The sequence below is a fragment of the Arachis hypogaea genome, chromosome 14 (assembly GCF_003086295.3).
Source record: "Arachis hypogaea cultivar Tifrunner chromosome 14, arahy.Tifrunner.gnm2.J5K5, whole genome shotgun sequence".
Classification (NCBI taxonomy): Eukaryota; Viridiplantae; Streptophyta; class Magnoliopsida; order Fabales; family Fabaceae; genus Arachis; species Arachis hypogaea.
The window spans coordinates 133,455,091-133,475,422 of record NC_092049.1 but is presented as its reverse complement, the minus strand read 5'-3'; the positions used below and the strand labels follow the sequence as shown (position 1 = coordinate 133,475,422).

Here is a 20,332-nt window from a genome sequence, read left to right as displayed (position 1 = left end):
CCTCCTATTCTGACCCGACCTACAGCTGGGGAAGACCTCGTCCTATACTTATCTGTAGCAGACAAGGCCGTCTCGTCGGCCCTGATAAGAGAGGACGAGGTCGGACAGCACCCAGTATATTTCATCAGTAAAGTTCTACAAGGCCCTGAGCTAAGGTACCACAAACTAGAGAAGTTCGCCTACTCCTTAGTGGTAGCCTCACGAAGGCTACGACCTTACTTTCAAGCTCACACAATAAGAGTCCGCACGAACCAACCCATGAAGCAAATCCTCCAAAAGACGGATGTTGCAGGGAGAATGGTTCAATGGGCAATAGAGCTCTCCGAGTTCGACTTGAAGTATGAAACTCGGACGGCGATTAAAGCCCAGTGCCTCACCGACTTCATCGCAGAATACGCAGGAGACCAAGAGGAGAAACCAACTACATGAGAACTCTATGTAGATGGATCCTCAAATAAAACAGGAAGCGGTGCAGGCATAATACTGGTGGATGAAAGAGTAACCCAGATAGAGGTCTCCCTCAAATTTGAATTCCCAGCTTCAAATAATCAGGCAGAGTATGAAGCCTTGATTGCTGGATTGAAGCTGGCGGAAGAAGTCGGTGCTACAAAAGTGATGATATACAACGACTCGCAAGTGGTGACCTCCCAGATAAGTGGAGAGTATCAGGCAAAGGACCCAAATATGAAAAGGTACTTGGAAAAAACTCTGGAACATCTTGGGCGCTTTGCAGAAACCGAGGTCAAACACATAACTCGGGATCTAAATAGCAGAGCAGACGCCCTATCCAAGTTGGCAAGTACCAAGCCAGGAGGGAATAACAGAAGCTTGATCCAGGAAACTCTCCAGAAACCCTCCGTAGTAAAAGAAAAAGACAAACAAGAGGTCCTTGAGGTAGTCGGATTAAACCTCGGTTGGATGAACCCCTTGGTCGAATACATGAAATTCGACATCCTCCCCAAGGAGGAGAAAGTGGCTAAGAAGATCCGAAGGGAAGCACAACATTACACTTTGGTGAGAAATATCCTCTACAGAAGGGGGATATCAACACCATTATTAAAGTGTGTACCGACCTCAAGAACCACCGAAGTGTTGGAAGAAGTCCACAGTGGGATCTGCGAAAATCATCTCGGAACAAGGTCACTAGCCAGGAAAGTGATCCGAGCCGAATTCTACTGGCCGACCTTGCAGAAAGATGCCACGAAATTTGTGAAAAAGTGCCAACCATGCCAGATGCATGCAAATTTCCATGTGGCTCCCCCGGAGGAGCTCATCAGTATCACTTCTCCATGGCCTTTTGCAAAATGGGGAATGGATTTGTTAGGACCTTTTCCCTAGGCGCCAGGACAAGTCAGATACCTGATCGTGGGAATAGATTATTTCACAAAATGGATAGAAGCAGAACCATTGGCCACCATCACCGCACAAAGAAGTCGGAGGTTCCTCTACAAAAATATCATCACAAGGTATGGGATACCTCATTCCATTACTACAGATAATGGAACCCAATTCACCGACTCTACCTTTAGAAGCCTAGTAGCCAGTATGAAAATCAAACACCAGTTCACCTCGGTGGAGCACCCGCAAGCCAATGGGCAAGCCGAGGCAGCCAACAAAGTCATACTGGCAGGGCTGAAGAAAAGATTACAAGAGGCAAAAGGAGCCTGGGCTGAAGAGCTCCCACAAGTGCTATGGGCCTATAGGACAACCCCCCAATCCGCCACTGGAGAAACACCCTTTCGACTGGTCTATGGCATAGAAGCCATGATACCAATAGAAATCAATGAGCAAAGCCCAAGGGTGACTCTCCACGACAAGATCGGGAACATACAGGGGCACAAAGAAGAGCTCGACCTGCTCCCCGAAGTACGAGAACAAGCCCAGATAAGAGAAGCAGCGTTGAAACAAAGGATGGCTACAAGATACAACAAAAAAGTCATTCGAAGAGCATTCACCCCGAACGACTTGGTATTGATCAGATACGACATTGGAGTCAACAAATCAGGGGAAGGAAAACTCTCTGCAAATTGGAAGGGACCATATAAGGTCAATGAAGTCTTAGGAAAAGGTTATTATAAAGTAACCGACCTGAACGGAACCGAGTTACCGAGGTCATGGCATGCTTGTAATATGAAAAGGTACTACAGTTAAAAGCGAACTCTACTCCCTGATTTTCCCCCAAAATCAAAGGGTTTTTTCTGGAGAAGGATTTTTAACGAGGCATCATAGTAGGGGCTAAGGGAAATAGATTGTCAAAAACCCTTAGTAGCAATGAAGTACCTCCCCAATTAATAAAGATCATTTTTCATCTTACAAATATCTCTTATAAATTCCTTTTGTTGTGGTTTTCTCTTTCTTTCTACGAAACGCGCCAACTTAAGCTCGACAAAGCGTGAAAATCCCATGAACCGACCTAGATGGTCGTCAGGATAAAACGACGAGGTACAAGTCGGTGTAAAGAGGTTATAAAAGTCGATCGTAATAAACTCGGCAATTATCTGACTTACAAGTCAGATAAACCGAGAAACAAGGAAACGCATCGCAAAAATAACCTAAGTCATAAAAGCTCAATGAAATGAAATTGAGCACTAGGAATAACAATAGAGAGATAGGAAAAAACCCAAGAAAAGATTAAAGGGCTGTCCTAAAGATCCTTAAAACAAAAAAGGCTCAGAAAGGCAGACAAGCAAAGGAAAAAGGTTTTTTCAGAAAAGATCAAGGGGAATTCGAAAAAATCGCAATCAGAAAAGCATGCACGCATAAGGTAACTTAAAACCCTTATCCAAAAAGGGTACTTATTTTTTAACTTAAACCCTTATTAAAAAGGGTATTATAAAGTGTTTTGTTTACGGCCTTAAAAGGCCAAAAAATTGTTCAAACACTACCAAAAAACAAATAAAGAGTTTAAAAAAGAGGGGACCCACAGGCCGGGCCCCCAAATAGCCAACAAATTACTTTTTTGCAAGAGGAGTAGACAGATCACCACCACCAGAGGCAGGAGGAGTGCCACTAGGACCAGGAAGAGAGGCATCCATAGGAGATGAAGAGGAGGTCGGAGGAACTGTAGAAGAACTCGGGGCGTCCTTAGGGCGAGGAGGGGACTCTATAATTCTCTGCCCCCGAGTCTTCAATTCTGACTCGAAAATAACCTCGGAGACAGGGGGATCCACAATGGCACCATCGATGACAACTTTATCAGGATCTAAAGGAGAAAGGTCCAAGTCAGGAGCAATAACTCCGACCTGCTCCTTAAAGATCCTCCAAGCCTCCTCAGCGCCATCAGCAATAGAGTCCTCCAACTCAGCATATGCCTTCCGAGAATTCAGCAGATCATTTTTCACAGACACAAGATCGTTAAATAAACTTTGATAGCTGTCCTGTGCTGTCTTCCTCAAGACCACCTCCATGTTACATTGGGCTTGCAATTTCCTCTCCTTCTCCCGGAGGTTATCTCTCTCCTCCTTCAGCTTGGCGACTTCCTCCTTCAACTTCCCCTCATTCTCTTGATATATAAGAAGCCTTCCTTCCAGCTCCTCGACCCTCGACGTCATCCCTAAAGAGCTGAGAGGAGCCTTCTCAAAAATATCTAAGAGTTTGCCACAAACCCCCGCCGCCTTGAGGCTCTCCTCAACCAGAGTAGTAAGGTGGCGCCGAACAGAAGCGTCATCCATGCTTATACGAGCATGGGGATAGATGTTCTTTCGGACGAATGCAAGAGCATCCGCCTTAACCTCACCAGAGGAGCCAGACTCTAAAGTCTTGCGCTTCTTCTTCTCTGGCTCAGGAGAAGATCGGGCGGAGGGGGGCGGCTGAGAGAAAGCTGAAGAAGAAATCACAATGGGCTGAGAGGGGGTTCCAACGTTCCGAGGAGGAGGAGGAGGAGAGATAACCGCCCTAGCACCGCCAGTTCTGGCGCGAGACCTTGCTTTAGCCTCCTGGACCCTCTGGTAAGACTCCTGCGCGTTTGTCTTCGCCATCTCTGAAAAAACAAAAGATAATAGGTTAAGACAAGTCGGAAAGGTCAAGCAAGTCGGTAACCTAACAAACAAATAAAAGCTACCTAGCTGTGCCTGGACAAAGGTCGGAGACCCCTGGAGAAACTTTTTAGTGTCTAAGTATGGGGCCCTCCCCCATACTTCTCGGAGGAACCCCACAATGGCCGCTTCTACCTCATCCAGGTCATCGAGACCATATTTCTCGCAAGGGGAGGCCTCCAGCCAGTACAAAGGGAAGCGGGGAGAAGAATTATCATCCAGAAAAAAGGGGTGGTGACCCTCTACAGCTTGAACTTTGAAAAATAATTTTTAAAGTCATGGAAGGATTCGTCAAAAAGGGTAAAACCTCTCCGACCCTGTATGGCTCGGAAAGACACCCACTGTTACTTATTGTTTAGCCCACTGAAGGGTTTCGTCATATGAAAGAGATAGAAAAAAAATCTTCAAAGAAGTCGGGAACTCCAAAGCCTGGCTAATAAATTGATAAATTTTCAAAAAACCCCAAGAGTTGGGGTGAAGCTGGGTAGGGGCAACTCGGCGGTGATGCAAAACAGATATCTCAAAGTCTGAAAAAGAAAGGAAAACACCCAAACGGGTGATCATACACTCATACATAAAGAAAAAATGAGGGGCCGCCTCACTGACCCTCCCAAAGCAAACCCGGTCTTCAGGACCCGGGACTACCAACTCATACTTCGGCTTGTCCTCCTCAGAAGTACAAATTCTGTGGTGAGTACGAAGGTTGGTGATAAACTCAGTATCGACCAAGGGTTCCTCCCCTAGGACCGTGACATCAACCCACTGGGAAAGGACATCTACGGAAGCCATTTCTTTTTCTTAAAAAGGGTAACAAAAACCTACAAGGGAAAAAGAAAAGGAAAATCAAAAACACGGTCTCTAAAGGGAGGGAATGCGGAACTAAAGTTTACAAACCAACCTATCTACAAAATAAAGGCATGCAAATAGAAAAGCATGATACAAAAAGAACTAACCTTTATCCAAAAATGAAGGTTGGAGGAAACGAAAGCCTTCGAAGATGCAAGAATGCAGCACGAACGAATGAAAGGAAAATTTGAAAAATCGCAGAAACGAAACAATGAAAGAGAGGAAAAGTATTTATAAGTACGTTAGGGGCACAATGGTAAAAACGGGGCAGTCATTAATAAAGACGCATCGTTTCCAAGGCCATCAATCCCCACGCACATCCCTAACGGACGCGACGCTTGATTAGACGTAACTGTCAGAACAAAAAGGTCACGAAAAGTCACGTCGGTTTTAGACCATCACGTCGGTCCTCCAACAAGTCGGTTACAACCTCGAGTAGGGGCACTGTTCATACCCTGGCCCAACGATTAAGGCCCAGGATCCAAGTAAAAAGGCCCAACCCAAAGGGTTGACCTCACCTTTCACCAGATCAGCCACTACGAAGTCGGTACTCGTCACGACTTGCTCTAAAGAAGTCGGTAACAAGGGTTAGCTGGCAGATAAGCACTCATTTGAATGAGTAACTGCCCCTAGAATCTCTCTAACCACTTCCACGAGCCATATCTTAACTTCCCTAAGATAAAGGGACGGTTAACACCTTAGAAAAGTGGCACTACTCCAACGGTGGTTATTGGTTCACCACTATAAATACACTGACACCCCTCAGGTATCTTTAAGTTCCAATACTCTCTAAACCTGCTCACACCCTTGCTAACTTAGGCATCGGAGTGTCTTTGCAGGTACCACCCCCCATTCTTCCACACACACAAGTCGGACAGAGGGCACCGAGTTGCAGATTCACTCGAAAGCTTCCTCCTTCATACGTTTGGGCCAACCAACGCCATCCAGCCCATTAATCTCCGATTACCCATCGTAACAGTAACTAATATACAATTTCAATGCCTTGCTAGTTGCCACTTCACAGATCCAATATATTGTATTTTAGACTAGACCTTAATAAAGGACGAATTCACTTGGTCAAAAGCGCTATGAATGCTTCATACCCATGATAAGTAAGTGATGCGTGTTGTTTTTTAGAGGAGCTTCTATTTTTGCTTCAAATTTTACATTAATTAGAGAAAAATATTCATAATTATATCTAATTTACTATAAGAAGAGAAAGATAGTAAGATGGATGATAGGATAAAGAGGGAACAAATTGAGAAAAAGAAATAAAAAAGTAAAATAAAAATTTTACAAATGTTGAATAATTTATTTATATTATTATAATTTTTAATATATAATAATCATTTAATCTAAATCATTCATCACTATTTTTTAATGGTTAAGATAAAAGATTCTATTTGGACCACTAAAATTCAAATATACTTTTACTACTATAGAACCAATCTTGTTACGTTGCCTATTTTGATATTTGTGACTCTAAGTGTGTGTTTGAATTAAGATTTGTAAATGAGAATTTGCATAAAATAATTTTGATTAAAAATAAATTGGTGTTAACGTTATTTATGTTTGATAATTTTATATTAAAATAAATTATAATAAAATAAATATTATTTAAATTATATTATTTAAAATTATTTTTAAATAAGAATTTACAAAAAAATATTAATTTTATGAATTAATAATAAAAATTAATATTTAATTATTAAATTAAAAATAACATATATTTTTATATGTTAGACGTACTTTTCTTCTTTTCACCGCTAAACCAAATACAACCAATTGTTAATTTGATCAAAAGTAGCTTACTTTCTCAAAAAATTGACTGTTTATTGTCATTTTTTTTATCGTAACAGTTGTTAATTATTTTTGTTGTGGTAGATTTAATTTTGGTTTTCCGCGAGCTTACCTTATTTCTTAAATTTATACTATAATTGATATGTTTTGAAGGGAAAAAAACGTGATTGTTAGTACAATATAATTTAAAATACTAATGTCTTTTTTTTTTTACCAAAGATATGAGACTCAAACCTGCAACCTCTTAATTGAGTATGGGGAGACTATGCCATTTGAACTATTACTCATTGGCTTAAAATACTAATGTCTTCTTCTAATAGTGTTTAATTTTTTAATTATATATGCAACAATTTATATATAACAGCCGATAATAATCATTTAAGAAAAAAAATAATTTTGATGACCTCCTTAATAATCCAAAGTCACTTAATACTTGGCTTTTTATGTCAATAAAAATAGATAAACTGTAAAAAAAAATCTATATCATGGAAAAAATTAATTATTCAATTTAAAAAACAGTTAAGATTAAGAATAATAATTTTTTTATAATATTAAAATATTTTGTTTACACAGTATTATGATGTTGATTAATGATACTTAAAACTTTTTATTTAGCTGAGTTTAAAAAAATTGTATAACAATTTTATCTAAGTTACGAAGGAAATTTTTTTTCTTTTGTTAACAAGAGAGAAGCTTTAGAAGTGTATGGTCTACGCATAAGTCGTAACAAGACGGAATATATGAAATGCAAATTCAGTTCGAGAAGGGAAAATCCTAATATAGAGGTGAAGATTGGAGAAAACATCCTATGAAAAGTTCAAAGTTTTAAGTATCTTGGGTGCATCATACAGGATAACGGAGAGATTGAACAGGATGTGAATCATAGGATCCAAGCAAGATGGTCAAAATGACGGAGTGCATCTGGTTTTATATGCGACAAAAAAGTACCTTTAAAACTTAAAGGTAAATTCTATCGCACCGTTATAAGACCGGCTATACTTTATGGTACGGAGTGTCGGGCGGTTAAAGGGGAGCACGAACATAAGCTAAGTGTGGCAGAGATGAAGATGTTGAGATGTATGAGTGGTCATACGCGATTGGATAAAATAAGGAACGAAGATACAAGAGAGAGAGTTGGAGTAACACCCATTGTGAAAAAGATGGTTGAATCGCATCTTAGGTGGTTTGGACATGTGAGAAGAAGACCGATGCATCCAGTCAGAAAGATGGATGAGATGGAAGATGGATAAGGGGCGAAAGGCAGAGGAAGACCTAAGAAAACCATCTATGAGGTGGTCAAACGAGATCTACATGTAAATAGTCTCTCTGTAGACATGATACATGACAGAGCACAATGTCGTCATTTGATTCATGTAGCCGACCCCACTTAGTGAGACAAGACTTTGTTATTGTTGTTGTTGTTAACATGAGAGAATATAAGAAGATCTATTTTTTTATTGGTTGCTTTTCATTTGTTTGTTGGTTTTATTAATCAGGTTATTTTTACATCCCTAATGTATGAAATAAATTAAAAGTTAATTCTATCTTTGAAACGTTGTAATAGTCATATGTACATTGTTATAAATATTATTTTTATCTGCTTTTTATTTTTATTTATTTATTTTTTGTGGATTCACACGCTTTTGTCTCTAGTTTAATGCATGTAAAATTTAAAATTGAGTTCGTCAGGAAATATCTGTTTTTATTTTTGCTAAAAAAAAATTGGTTAGCAAAAGAAATAATTATCCATCATCATAATCCTAATATACTAGCCCAATTATGAAGGATACAAAAGTTAAAGGGACATTTCGGAAAGCCAGCATTTATTTAAAAAAATTATAAAAGATTAACAAATTGTTACTCGTTATAATGAGTTTATTTGTATGCCATTAAGTAATTAGAAAAATTTTCTATGTTATCTTTTAGTGTGTTTAACAAAATTTTAATAGTAAAAATAAAAATACTAAAAAATTTAAAAATATCTCTTTTAAAAGTTATAATTTATTTTTTTTATTTTACTTAAAAAAATATTTTTAATATAATAAATAAATAAATAAATAAATATTTTATATTATTGTATCAAAATATAATTGTTAAATTAAAAAATATTTTTACATAAAATATCAAAAATTCATAAAATTATTTTTATTTTTTTTAAAAAATAAGATCACTTAAAGAATTTTCATAAAAATTTACCAAAAGAAGCCTAAAGATTAGTTTTCCTCTTTGCCTATTTATTATTTAATCATTGATATGATTTAAAATTGACTATGCTTTTTATCATTAAAAAATCATCTCCAGCAACTTTTGTAAATAGATAGATTGTTGAGGTACTAAATTACTTATATAAAATTTCCTCCACATAATTATAACACAATAACTTTATAATAACAATGCTACCAATGGACCATTTTTCATGACCAAAGAAGCTTTTTTCCAAACATAACTTCATAAGTTAAAACCAGTCTTAATCCTAATCAGTCTTAATCCTTCCACTTCCTAACGTAACTATAGCTTAATCATCCGTTCTTAAAACAAACTTCTCACCAACTCAGCAAGTAACACGGCCGTTTTTTTGGAGGGTTGAATCATGCACTTAAATATCAACATTAAAACATATAAATAAATTAACAGAAAGCTTTAGTTTAACAAATTACTTAACCTATAAATAAATATCAATGATATTAAAATTTTAATTATATCTCTTACCATACCACTAAGGTTCATGGCAGTCGAATGGTGTCAGTAGGAAGTGAAATTTTTACTGTGACTAAAAATAATTATTCATTCTTTTATTTTTTGTATTAAGTACTAAACTTGATATATTAATTAAACAAATAATAGACACCAAAAAAAAATTAAACAGATAATTATTCATTCTTTCATTTTATTGTTCAACAACATTATAAAAAACTTTTTTACTATTAAAAATTTAAATACATTTAAGTATATATATTAAAGAAAGAAACAAAAAATTAAAAGATTCGAATCAGTCAGTCACCCATATTGCAAAACATAAATATTCTAAGTGCATAATAATCAAGTCCAAAATCGAACAAAGGAATTTATCGTCTGTCAACAATAATACTTATCTTACAGCAATAGCAAGAACAATACCACACTCAGAATATATATTTTAAAAAAAAAAAAAAAAAAAAAAAAAAAAAACCTTTCAGTAAAGAATGAATAAATCAAGAACAAAGAACTCAACCAATACTAATTATATACATAGTTTATTCCAAAAAATAAGAGGAAGAACAGTTCCACAATAATTAAAAAAAATTGTTAAGAGATATCATTAAATCTCCGATACCCCAACTATCTTCTCAGTGGTTACTTATACATACTATACTATTAAAACTCATAATTAAACATAATAATCATATTTAATTTCCATTATTTACACGGTAGCTTAAAGGTATTGATCTATTGTAATATTATTAGCCTATTTAAAAAAAGGAGAAAAACCAAGAACATCCCAAAAAAAAAAAAATTTTGATAAATAGTGAAATAACTCACCAACAATGTCCCACAAACGAAAACTCATGTGATCACATAATATGCAATCTTACTTGTGATATGCAACATTATATCATATGAGGACTTATCACAACAGCTGCAACATACATATCAAGCTTCCTAATGGCAATGCCAGTTCCATGAACTCCAAGACCTCCAAGTCCCGGAAATCTGCTCCCATTAGTAACAACAATCATAAAAACCTGAAAAGAACATAAAAAGAGATGTCTGATTTTCATAATCAAATGGTTCTGTTTGTTATCCCGGGACATTGATGCGGGACATTGATCAATATTTAAGAAAATTGAAATGTTCCAATGAAAGAAGAAAATTGAGCACGACGTATTCAGCGTAACATGATAAGCAAGGGACAGAAATTTTATGGTACAATTTAAAAAATCCTAAACAGGTGTACCATCATTAATCGGTTATCATTAATCTATCTCACTTCTTAACGTATCACAGCACATAGCAGAAACCAAAGAAAACAGACCAAATAATTTCAACCAACAATGCCCTGATTTCTATGAAACATGCTAACATTTGGTTCTTTCATGAAGATTTTCCAAAGTTTAAAATTGATTATAATGAAAACAAAATTCGAGTTGCTTAATTGAAAGAACAAAGTATCAGCTGTTAAAGTATTTTTTTCGTCCAGACGCTGGGCCTGCTTCTACGAAAAAGTTATGTCTTGCAGAAAAGCCACTGTTAATTACAAACTGCACAAAGAATTTAATTTGTAGCAAATACTGCTGTTTTTTAAGCAATGGTCGAGTACCTTACTGGATTTGATAGATCATTATGTGCCTTCTATAATCACCAAGCATTTGTTTTGGGTAGCATATGTAGAATATCCAGCAATTTCTGCATATGAATCTTTCTAAAACGCAAAATGGAGAAAACCCCATCATAAGAAAGGGAAAAGAATATCACAACCACATGCACAAATACAGGTACAAATCGATACACAAAATATCGGAAAAGCACGAACGTTTCACGGCAAATAGATTTAAATCCAATTTAACATGAGTTTCCAGAAAAAATAAAACCCAAAACTATAAAATCATAAACCTATACCCCTAAAACCTAAACCATAGACATAAACCCTACATTTTAAATACCTAATTACTAAAGTCATAAGTTTACATAAAATTAAAAAGACGAATGTTAATTCCAATAATATAATTAAAAGAAAAAAACTAAAAGAATATTTCAATGAATTAATTCCCAACTTATAAATTATACAAATTTAACTTGTCATATTTATTAGATGAATCACATAAAAAAACATCCGAACTATTTTAACTTATTTCAATTTAAGATACCGAATTTTATTTGATTAAGATTAAAAATTTTGATATTTGATTATGGTTTTTATTCTGAATTTAAATATAGATGACATAAAACTTTAAAACCGATTAACATAAAAAATCATGTTGCTAAATTTGCTTAGTAAATAAAAATTAAGATAGAAGCAGTGATTAAGGATTATAAGCATACAAGTGTTTAAATTAAATACAATATAATTTACATGGCACAAATTTAAACTTCATTGAACCTGTTTCTTTTGCACACGACGTGATGACATTGACAATTAATTGAAGCAAATTAATTTGTATAGATCAGTGAAGAACCAAAGCAATGCTAGTTAATAAAACTAATTGAAAAAAAAAAACAGATGTATTTCTATATTAAAATATAATTTAACTATGGATCATACCAAAAATGAAGAATTCAACCAATACTAATTCTATACATAGTTTATTGGAAAAAAAAAAGGCGGAAGAACAGTTCCATCACAATGAAAAAATTTGTTAGGAGAAATGATTATATTTACGATGGTCCAACTCTTTTCTCAGTCAAACATTTCTATCTACTATACTATTACAGCATGAATTCTTCCTAAAATCTCTCACCCACTAAAGGGAACACAAAGAGAACAAAAAGAAGAGAAAGTAGCACAATGAATTGAAAAACAAAGAAACTAAGTTTATAACGTTGGCTATAACCTAGTAACTGTCGATGACTATTTTTGGTATACAATAGAGTAGTTATTTGCTGGAATATTAGGATTCAACAATATAGTCAAGAGATATGATTATTTTAGAAATGTATATCACCCACTCCCATAGACTCGCCTACTCTCCTTAACTCACCTACTCACTTTGCCTAAAGCTTATTTATACTTTCTCAATTTTGTGAAGGGGAAAAAGATCCAAATCAAGTAAATTGCAATAAAGTTATAGCACAATAACATAGCGATAGACAACTAACAGGAGCAAACAATAAACTAATTAAGATCATTTATAACTAAACTACTTTATGAAATTGTACTTCATAGCTTTTAGGGATTAGCTTTTAGTTAACAGCTCTGGCAGAACCTAAGATGCAATTTTAATCAATTGTTATTGATTAGATCAAATGTTATCCTCATCAATTATCAAGTAAAAGAACACTTGCCCACAGCAAAGACGATCAATTAAGAGAATTCATAACACAATAAAAATTGAAACTCTACAGGGAAAAACCCTAAGACCTAAATTTACGAAGTCACTTTTATTGTTTTCTTCAATCATCCAAATTTAAAATAAATGGATACATTCTCTAAACCAAAGAAAATATTTAAAAGGCATAATTTCAACATAATAATCACATTTAATTTTCATTAGCTCCACGATAGCTTAAAGGACTTAATCTATTATAATCTTATTGGCCTATTTCAAAAAAAGAGAAAAAAACCAAGACCTCCTAAAACAAAACTTAATAAATAATGAACTAACTCACCATCAATGTCCAACAAACCTAAATTCATGGTGCTCTCATCCACAATAAGCATTTACCAAGGTCTTACAATAGATAATCCTACTTGTAATTCTGATTATAATTTATAAATATAAAAGGCTCCTATAACATTATAGCCTCTGTTAGAATTGAAATTCAATGCATAGTTATTTCCAATTCCCTTACACAAAATGTTATTATTATAAAGAAAGTAGCTAAATTTTCCTTTCAAAAAAACCTCACTTTCATGAACTAAGTTTTGAATTCCAAAATATTCTTCATCTTCTTTTTTTTTTAAATCAAGAACCAAAAGTAGAAACAGTAACCATTATGTAGAAGATTACATACCGCAAGAACACCAAATAGTTTTATAAGAAACGAACCAGCTCCGGCAATTTCCCATTTCAAGCTAACTCTCTATGAGACTACCATGGCACAAAACCTCACAATAAACTTCCAGAAGAAAAAGAATGAAATGGGAATCCATACCTTCTCAGCAAGAAGCCTAATATCATAAACAATGGCATACAAAGCATCCATAGGCCAGGCAGATTCCCAATTTCAAAACTCCTATATCAACGCACTACAACACATATCAATAAATTAATTCAATGAGATAAAAATTTGAATAAAGAAACGAAGGAATTAGGTAAGGAAGGGTTACTTCGCGACTTTTCGAAGGCGGGTGTAGGCTTCGAGCACATTGGATTGACAGTAGCTCTGGAGGCAGCAGAAGAGTCGAGGATTATAGAGTGCCTGACTCACAGGATTTTGGATCTCTCTCAAACAAAAAATAGAGAAAACCCATCATAAAAAAGGGAAGGAATATCACAACCACTTGCAACAATTTTATATATATAATGAGAGAATTCCCCTTAGTGGAAACGAAATTGAAGGTAGTATGTTACCTTTCTTGGCTTTGCCACCGGCTTGGGGGAGCCATGGAAATGACATTGAAGCGTCATCTATGTGGGGGAAAAAGAGTTGAAAGAGGGCTTTGATTTTAGTGAACGGGAGAGAGATGTTAGTTTGGGGGATTAGGGAAAATTCGACGGGAACAGAAAAGAAGAAGAAGAAGAAGAAGAAGAGCGTGAAGGGGAGGTGAAGACGGTTGAAGCCATTGGCAGAGTCGAAGATGGTAGAGAGTCACAATCACCTGTCACCCAACAGATGCCACCAGCAACACCCATACTACGGTTTTGTATTTGAGATTGAAAGGCTAGGAATTATATTTTATTTTTCTCTTGTTTTAAAATAATTAAAAATGATTATTTTAATATCTTTGAAAATTTTAATTTTAATTTTTTTTCTTATTTATAAATCATACTAGAAAAAATATAATTTTTAAATTAATTTTTATACTCCTCAAATTTAATATGTTAAATGTCAAAAAACACAAAAAAATCTGGTAATATATTACTGGTTATTCCATCAGATAAATACATAGTAAACATTTTACTATTGGATTTCCAATGATAATTTTGATGCTACTCAACATTTTTTATAGTGCTAGTTAGTTATACCACTAGTTAGTTTTTTAGGCTTTTTCTATAAAAAATAGAAACCACAGTTAGAGTAGAGATGAATCTGGATAGGACATGACTAAAATCTTAATTCGATCAATACTAAAATTAAGATCCAATATCAACATTTTTTATTTTGAATCCAAAATGATCTGCACATTTTTAGATTGGATATCAGATATATTTGTAAAATATAAAAATATTTTAAAATTTTTATTTTTATTAAATTATTTTTTATTCTTTTAAATATATTTATTTCTAAAATATTATTAAATATACTTATCTTAAATAATATAACATATATGATAATTATTAGTTGAAAAATATAAAAATTTATTTATTTATTTATTTTTTACGGATCCATAAATATGTGATACTTACTTAAAATTCATAATCTGATTCTATTAATGTATGAATCGAATCAAATTATATCAACTAGCGGCTCAACAGGCATTAGCCGCTTTTCTATTACTTTTAAGAAATTAATTTTTATATTTTTATTGTTAAAATTTTAAATTTAATAAAATTATTTAGATATTAAAAATAAAAAATTTAAAAACAAAAATATTTTTTGAAATTATTTAACTTTTAGAATATATAAGATTTATAAATTTAAATTAAATAAAAAATTAAAAAATTTATTATGTTATTAGTATGTGTAAAAAAAATCAAAATAAAGATTAAAAAATATTATTTACAAATAAATTATTTATAAATGTTATTAGATTTATTTATTTATTTTTAATAGTATTTAATTTGAATCAGAGATAAAAAATGATATTTAAAGTATTTTTTTATTTTTATGCATAATTCTAATTGATAAAATTTTTTTAAGTTTATTATTCAATTTTTAAAATTATCTTTAATCTTATTATTTTTTAAAATTATTAATTTATATTTTTATTATTGTCTCAACACCACTGTGATATTGTATGGTTCTCTTTTTTTGTCTTTTTTTTCTTCCAAAATTTCTTCACCCGATGGTTATTAATTATCACCAAATATTATTATCACAATTTTTAATTTTGTCTATCACTTTGTTTTATAACAAACTATTCTGTTAACTTTTTTGAGTTGTTGAAGTTTTGTTAAAAGAATTATTTTTGTGTCTTTTAAATATCTATATGTATAAAAATTATAATTTTTTTCTTGATGTGCGTATTAGTTGTCTTATTTTATTTGATTAAGAAGAAATTTAAGATAAAAAACAACTTTTTTACGTAAATGCGCATTCAAATAACTTTAATTCCCAAAATGCGCATGGCTGAAAATGTTTCTGAAAATGCGCACTGCCAACTCGCAAGAATCACACACAAAATGGAAATAGGATACATATCAAGGGGGTGTCCACGAAATAGGTTCTGGCCACTGACACAAACCATTTCATTTGTTTCAACAACGAAATGGATCACCTCACACATGGCACACACAAAATACATCATATCACCTATAGCACACACGAAATTAACCATGTCACTCATGACACACACGAAATGCATCATCTCTCTTATAGCACACACGAAATGACCCAACTCACATATGACATCCACGAGTTGGGCACTTCATGGGAGGCACACACGAAATGGCCATCCTCACATGTGGCAGGCACGAAATGGGGAGGGGGTCAGTCAAAGCAGCAAATCTCAGTGTTTAGGATTCCCGTACGAGCATGCATTGGGTGATTGGGAGGCAATTTATTGTTGTCTTGTGAGTGTAAAGCAATATAAAAGGAGGTGAAGAGAGGGGAGGGGACCAATTCGAAGGTAAAAAAGAGAAGAGAAGTAGTGGGTTGTATGAGATAATTTTATTTGTTGGTGGGATGAAAAAAAAATTTTGTGCTGGAGAAATAATTTTTATTATTAAAAAAAATGAGTGAAAGTGGAATTAATGTGGAAGAAAACTTTAATAGGTTAGATGAATTTCACATTTTTGCTCATTTACATGTTAAGGTGAGTTTTTTTTAATAAATAAATAAAAATTTGTTAATGATAAAAAAAATTGTTGTAAACTAAATAATTGTGTTTTGATCTATTTCAATTTCAGCCGGCACGTGTATTGACTTCGCATGGCACGCTGGTCGATGTTTTCTCTGTAGACGAAGCAGATCCGAGTATGGAGATTAGGAGACAGATGCTTGAGCCGTATCTAAGAAGAGCTATGGAGTGTCAACTCAGCAGTACACCCATTTCGTGCCTGCCCGCCCATAGTTGTTCCTTCCATTTCGCTGCTGCCACCATGGAAATGGGATAGCCATTTCGCGGGTGCTGGCCCTGACATGAATTGCCCATTTCGTGGGCACCTGGAGTGAAATGGTATTGAAATCCATTTCATGGGCACAGGGCAAGAAATGGAAATGTGCATTTTCAGAAAGAGTTCCAGCCATACGCATTTTGGGAATTAATATTTTTTAAATGCGTATTTAGGTAAAAAAACCGATAAAAAACATTCAAAATTTTTGCTATATTATCAAAATTTGATGTCAATAATTCTAAAAAAAATATCAAAATATATTATTTTTAACTAAATAATAAAAAAATAAAAATACATCATCGTAAGTTTTTTAATTAATAATTATAAATTGAAGTCGCACTTTAATATAGTACCTTGGACAAAAAACAATTATTGTTATCTGCATTTGAATATTATCGCTATAAAATAGTTACTTAAAGCGAAACAATACATAAAGATAAATAGAAAAATTTCATCTTTCTCTCAATTAAAAAAAATAAGCCATATTTAACACTGGCAAGTATTGTTATCGTCTCTAAAAATACATAGATACACCGGAATAAGCCATATTTAACAAGAATTCTTTTAATTATAAATTAAAAAAATAACTATTTTTCAAAAATAATCCACTTCAAATATATCAAATTGGAAAGTTCCTTGTTATTTTTGGGAAATAATTATTTTTTTAATTTATAATTAAAAAAATCCTTGTTAAATATGGCTTATTCCGGTGTACCTATGTATTTTTAGAGACGATAACAATACTTGTCATTGTTAAATATGGCTTTTTTTTTAATTTATAATTAAAAAAAATTCTTAACGAAGCCATGCTTGTTGTCTGTGTTTTTTTCTGTACTCCTATATACTGTTTGTAGATCTATATACTATTTGGAGATGATGATAATGGATTAAAAACGCGAAATTCAAACTTGCCAATTTTTATAGAGTTTGTCGGGGTCCGGCAAACTTACTTAAATGCAAAAAAAAAAAAAAAAATCGTATTTTAGAAAAATATGAATTTTTTTTATTTTATTATTGAAAAAATCCCAAAGGTAAAAATATTTTTAACTTTCTATATAATAAGTATTATTTAAATTATCTAATGATTTATCCTAAAAATTAAAATTAATTTTTGTTATTATTTTACTTTTTTTTTGTTTTCTAAATTAGCCTATATATTATCAACTTATTTCTGTTATTTATGCAATAATTTTTTTCTTCTAATAGTTATTCATTAATAAATGTTAAATTATTCAATTTAAATTTATTCTCTTAAACCACTTTTTAATCATATAGTTTGAATCGTTTGAACAAGAGTTCTTTAGACTCTAAAATTTTTAAAGTAAAAGAAAAAAACAATAAAATAAATTAAAATACCTAATAAAATAAAATAATTCAAAAAATAAAAGACATATAAAAAACTAATAAATTAAAACTTACATGCCCATGAGATAGAAAAAAAATAAAATAATAATGAAGATTAAACTAATAAAAAATATATATTTAGATATTTATTGGATTGTCAAAATATTTAAAAAATCAAAATTATTAATAAAATTTTTATCTTGTCACATTTTAAAGTTATATGGAGTTTGTTCACTCTATCATTAGTATGTGCATGTTTTTTATGTCCTTTGTATGATAAATAAAGTGCTTTGAGTATAAAGAAGTCTTTGCGCAACTGGAGTATTCAGGAATAATATTTTGAGTATAAAGAAGTTTTTGCGCAACCGGAGTATAGAGAGCAAAATATGTTCGACAAGTGTAACACATAGATAAGAATAGCTAATGTAAATAATGAATCATAATACGTTTGGATTTAAAATGACAATGATATGAAGGGAGAGGTTTTATCAACACTCTCATAACAATAGATAAGAAAAATATAGAGATGAGGCTGCTGTGTAGTAGATGATCCTAATAGCTGAAAACAAAATTATAAGCGACTATATAGTAGATTTTGTACTCTTTCCGCTTTTGGTCAAGAATAAAAAAGATAGAATATGGCAAGTAATTAAAAAGTATGAAATTAAAATTTTTTTTGTAGGTGACATAGATTTATTTAAATTTTCAGGAGTTTAAAGTGCATATTTTTAGGTTTCGAATTATTTGATAAAAAGTATAACAAATTAAATATCAGTGTCAATAGTCATTTCATTATTCTAAATGAATTGTTTGTAAAATCCTCAATGAATATTATTTGGCCTTATTAAACTGAGCTTTGAATAGAGGTTGACAAATAAAAAAAAAAATAGAACACATAAATTGCTAAAATATATAAATATTATTTGAAAATTGATTCAAGTATTTGAATATAATTCAAATTCTTTGAATCTATTCGGTGGAGCATGAAATTAGTTTACCAGCCCACGGTGGACTCTAATTATTCTTGTAGAGGTTGGCCGGTGTATAGCTTATCCATCGGTGAATACTTGTAAGCTCTCTGTCAATATGAGTTATACGTCGGCGAGGAGAGAACAAGGAGGTGGGTACCTGCAAAAGACACTTCGACACTCAAGTCAATAAGTGTTTAAGAGGTATATAATAATTCTATGAATATAGAATATGTTAGACATGAAATAGAACTTATCACATGTGTGTCCTTATAATAATTCTATGAATATAAAATGTAAGACATGAAAATTGAACTTATCATGTGTTGTGTTTATAATAATTCTATGAATATAGAATGTAAGATATGAAATAGAAGTTATCATGGGTCGTCTCTATAGAGATATAGAAATTAATGTCTTTTATAGGTATAAAATTGATAAATGATATTCATGTTATGACTGTTTGGTCATTAAGATGGAAATGATGGTTATTAAATCGGTAATAAAGGTGTCGGTTACAAGTAAAGAATGAATGATAGTTAACGCTGAGTTAAAACTCATAATGTATAATAAAGACCGAGTTATAAGGTGACGGATCAATATTAAAAATAATAAAATTTTGTTTTTTATTTATATTTTTTTTTCCAAATGAAAACACAAATCTGTGCGAAAATAAATCAGAATGGTTTAAATAGTTTTCACTATCTCTAAGATATGAAAATAAAGGAAATCGGTATAACTATTTTTGTGTCTTGTAAGTAGCTTTGTTTACAAAAATAGGACATCAAACTATAAACATAAAGATATAAAATTGTGTTTGACAGCATAGACATTAATATCGTATTTTGTGATATCAAATTTGTGTATTTTATATTTTTTCTGTCAATAAAAATACAAAAATACGAAATCATATTTTATTTTTTTTATTATCATTATTTATAATTATATTTTTTATTATTTATTCTGTTTTATAATTAATTTATCACTAAATAAAATAAAAAAACACTAATTTTTATGTTCTGTTTTCGTTCTTTTTTTTGTTCAGGAGTCTTAGTTCTCAAACCACCGAAATATTCCAAAATTTGAAAGGGATTTCGTGCTTCTAGCCCACAAAAATGAGGTGGTAAATTTCTTTTTTCCAGTATACAAAAAGCTTAAGCCCAATAATGGAGGTGAAAAAAAACATTAAACAGTAACTAAATCATATATTCTATACTCTCTAAATAGTGTGATTCTTAATTATATATAAAAACTGAAATCGGCTTTT

The 20,332-nt window shown here is 32.4% G+C and overlaps 1 protein-coding gene across 21 annotated transcripts; it reads right to left on the bottom strand.

Moving 5' to 3' along the window:
- Window positions 1–10,047: 10,047 nt before the first annotated feature.
- On the bottom strand, window positions 10,048–14,183 carry LOC112744282 (uncharacterized). Of its 21 annotated transcripts, none has more exons than XR_011871409.1 (5): window positions 13,889–14,183; window positions 13,645–13,757; window positions 13,470–13,563; window positions 10,983–11,079; window positions 10,048–10,402 (listed from the first exon to the last, which is right to left on the bottom strand). XR_011871409.1 is itself a non-coding variant. In XM_025793855.3 (5 exons), exons 1-5 carry the CDS (start codon window positions 13,943–13,945, stop codon window positions 10,393–10,395), a joined length of 297 nt encoding a protein of 98 aa, XP_025649640.1. In that variant the 5' UTR covers window positions 13,946–14,163; the 3' UTR covers window positions 10,048–10,392. The 21 variants fall into 21 exon arrangements, 1 of the variants encoding a protein (XP_025649640.1); XR_011871415.1 differs by having other exon boundaries at window positions 10,978–11,075; window positions 13,470–13,550; window positions 13,889–14,175; XR_003172738.3 differs by having other exon boundaries at window positions 10,978–11,079; window positions 13,645–13,700; window positions 13,889–14,175.
- Between the last annotated feature and the right edge of the window lie 6,149 nt (window positions 14,184–20,332).

Coding starts and splice junctions, on each gene's coding strand:
- LOC112744282 (XM_025793855.3), bottom strand. CDS start 13,945: ATGACGCTTCAATGTCATTTCCATGGCTCCCCCAAGCCGGTGGCAAAG. Junction 13,701..13,888: donor CGGTGGCAAAGCCAAGAAAG/GTAACATACTAC, acceptor TGCTGCCTCCAG/AGCTACTGTCAATCCAATGT. Junction 13,551..13,644: donor CGCCTTCGAAAAGTCGCGAA/GTAACCCTTCCT, acceptor GCGTTGATATAG/GAGTTTTGAAATTGGGAATC.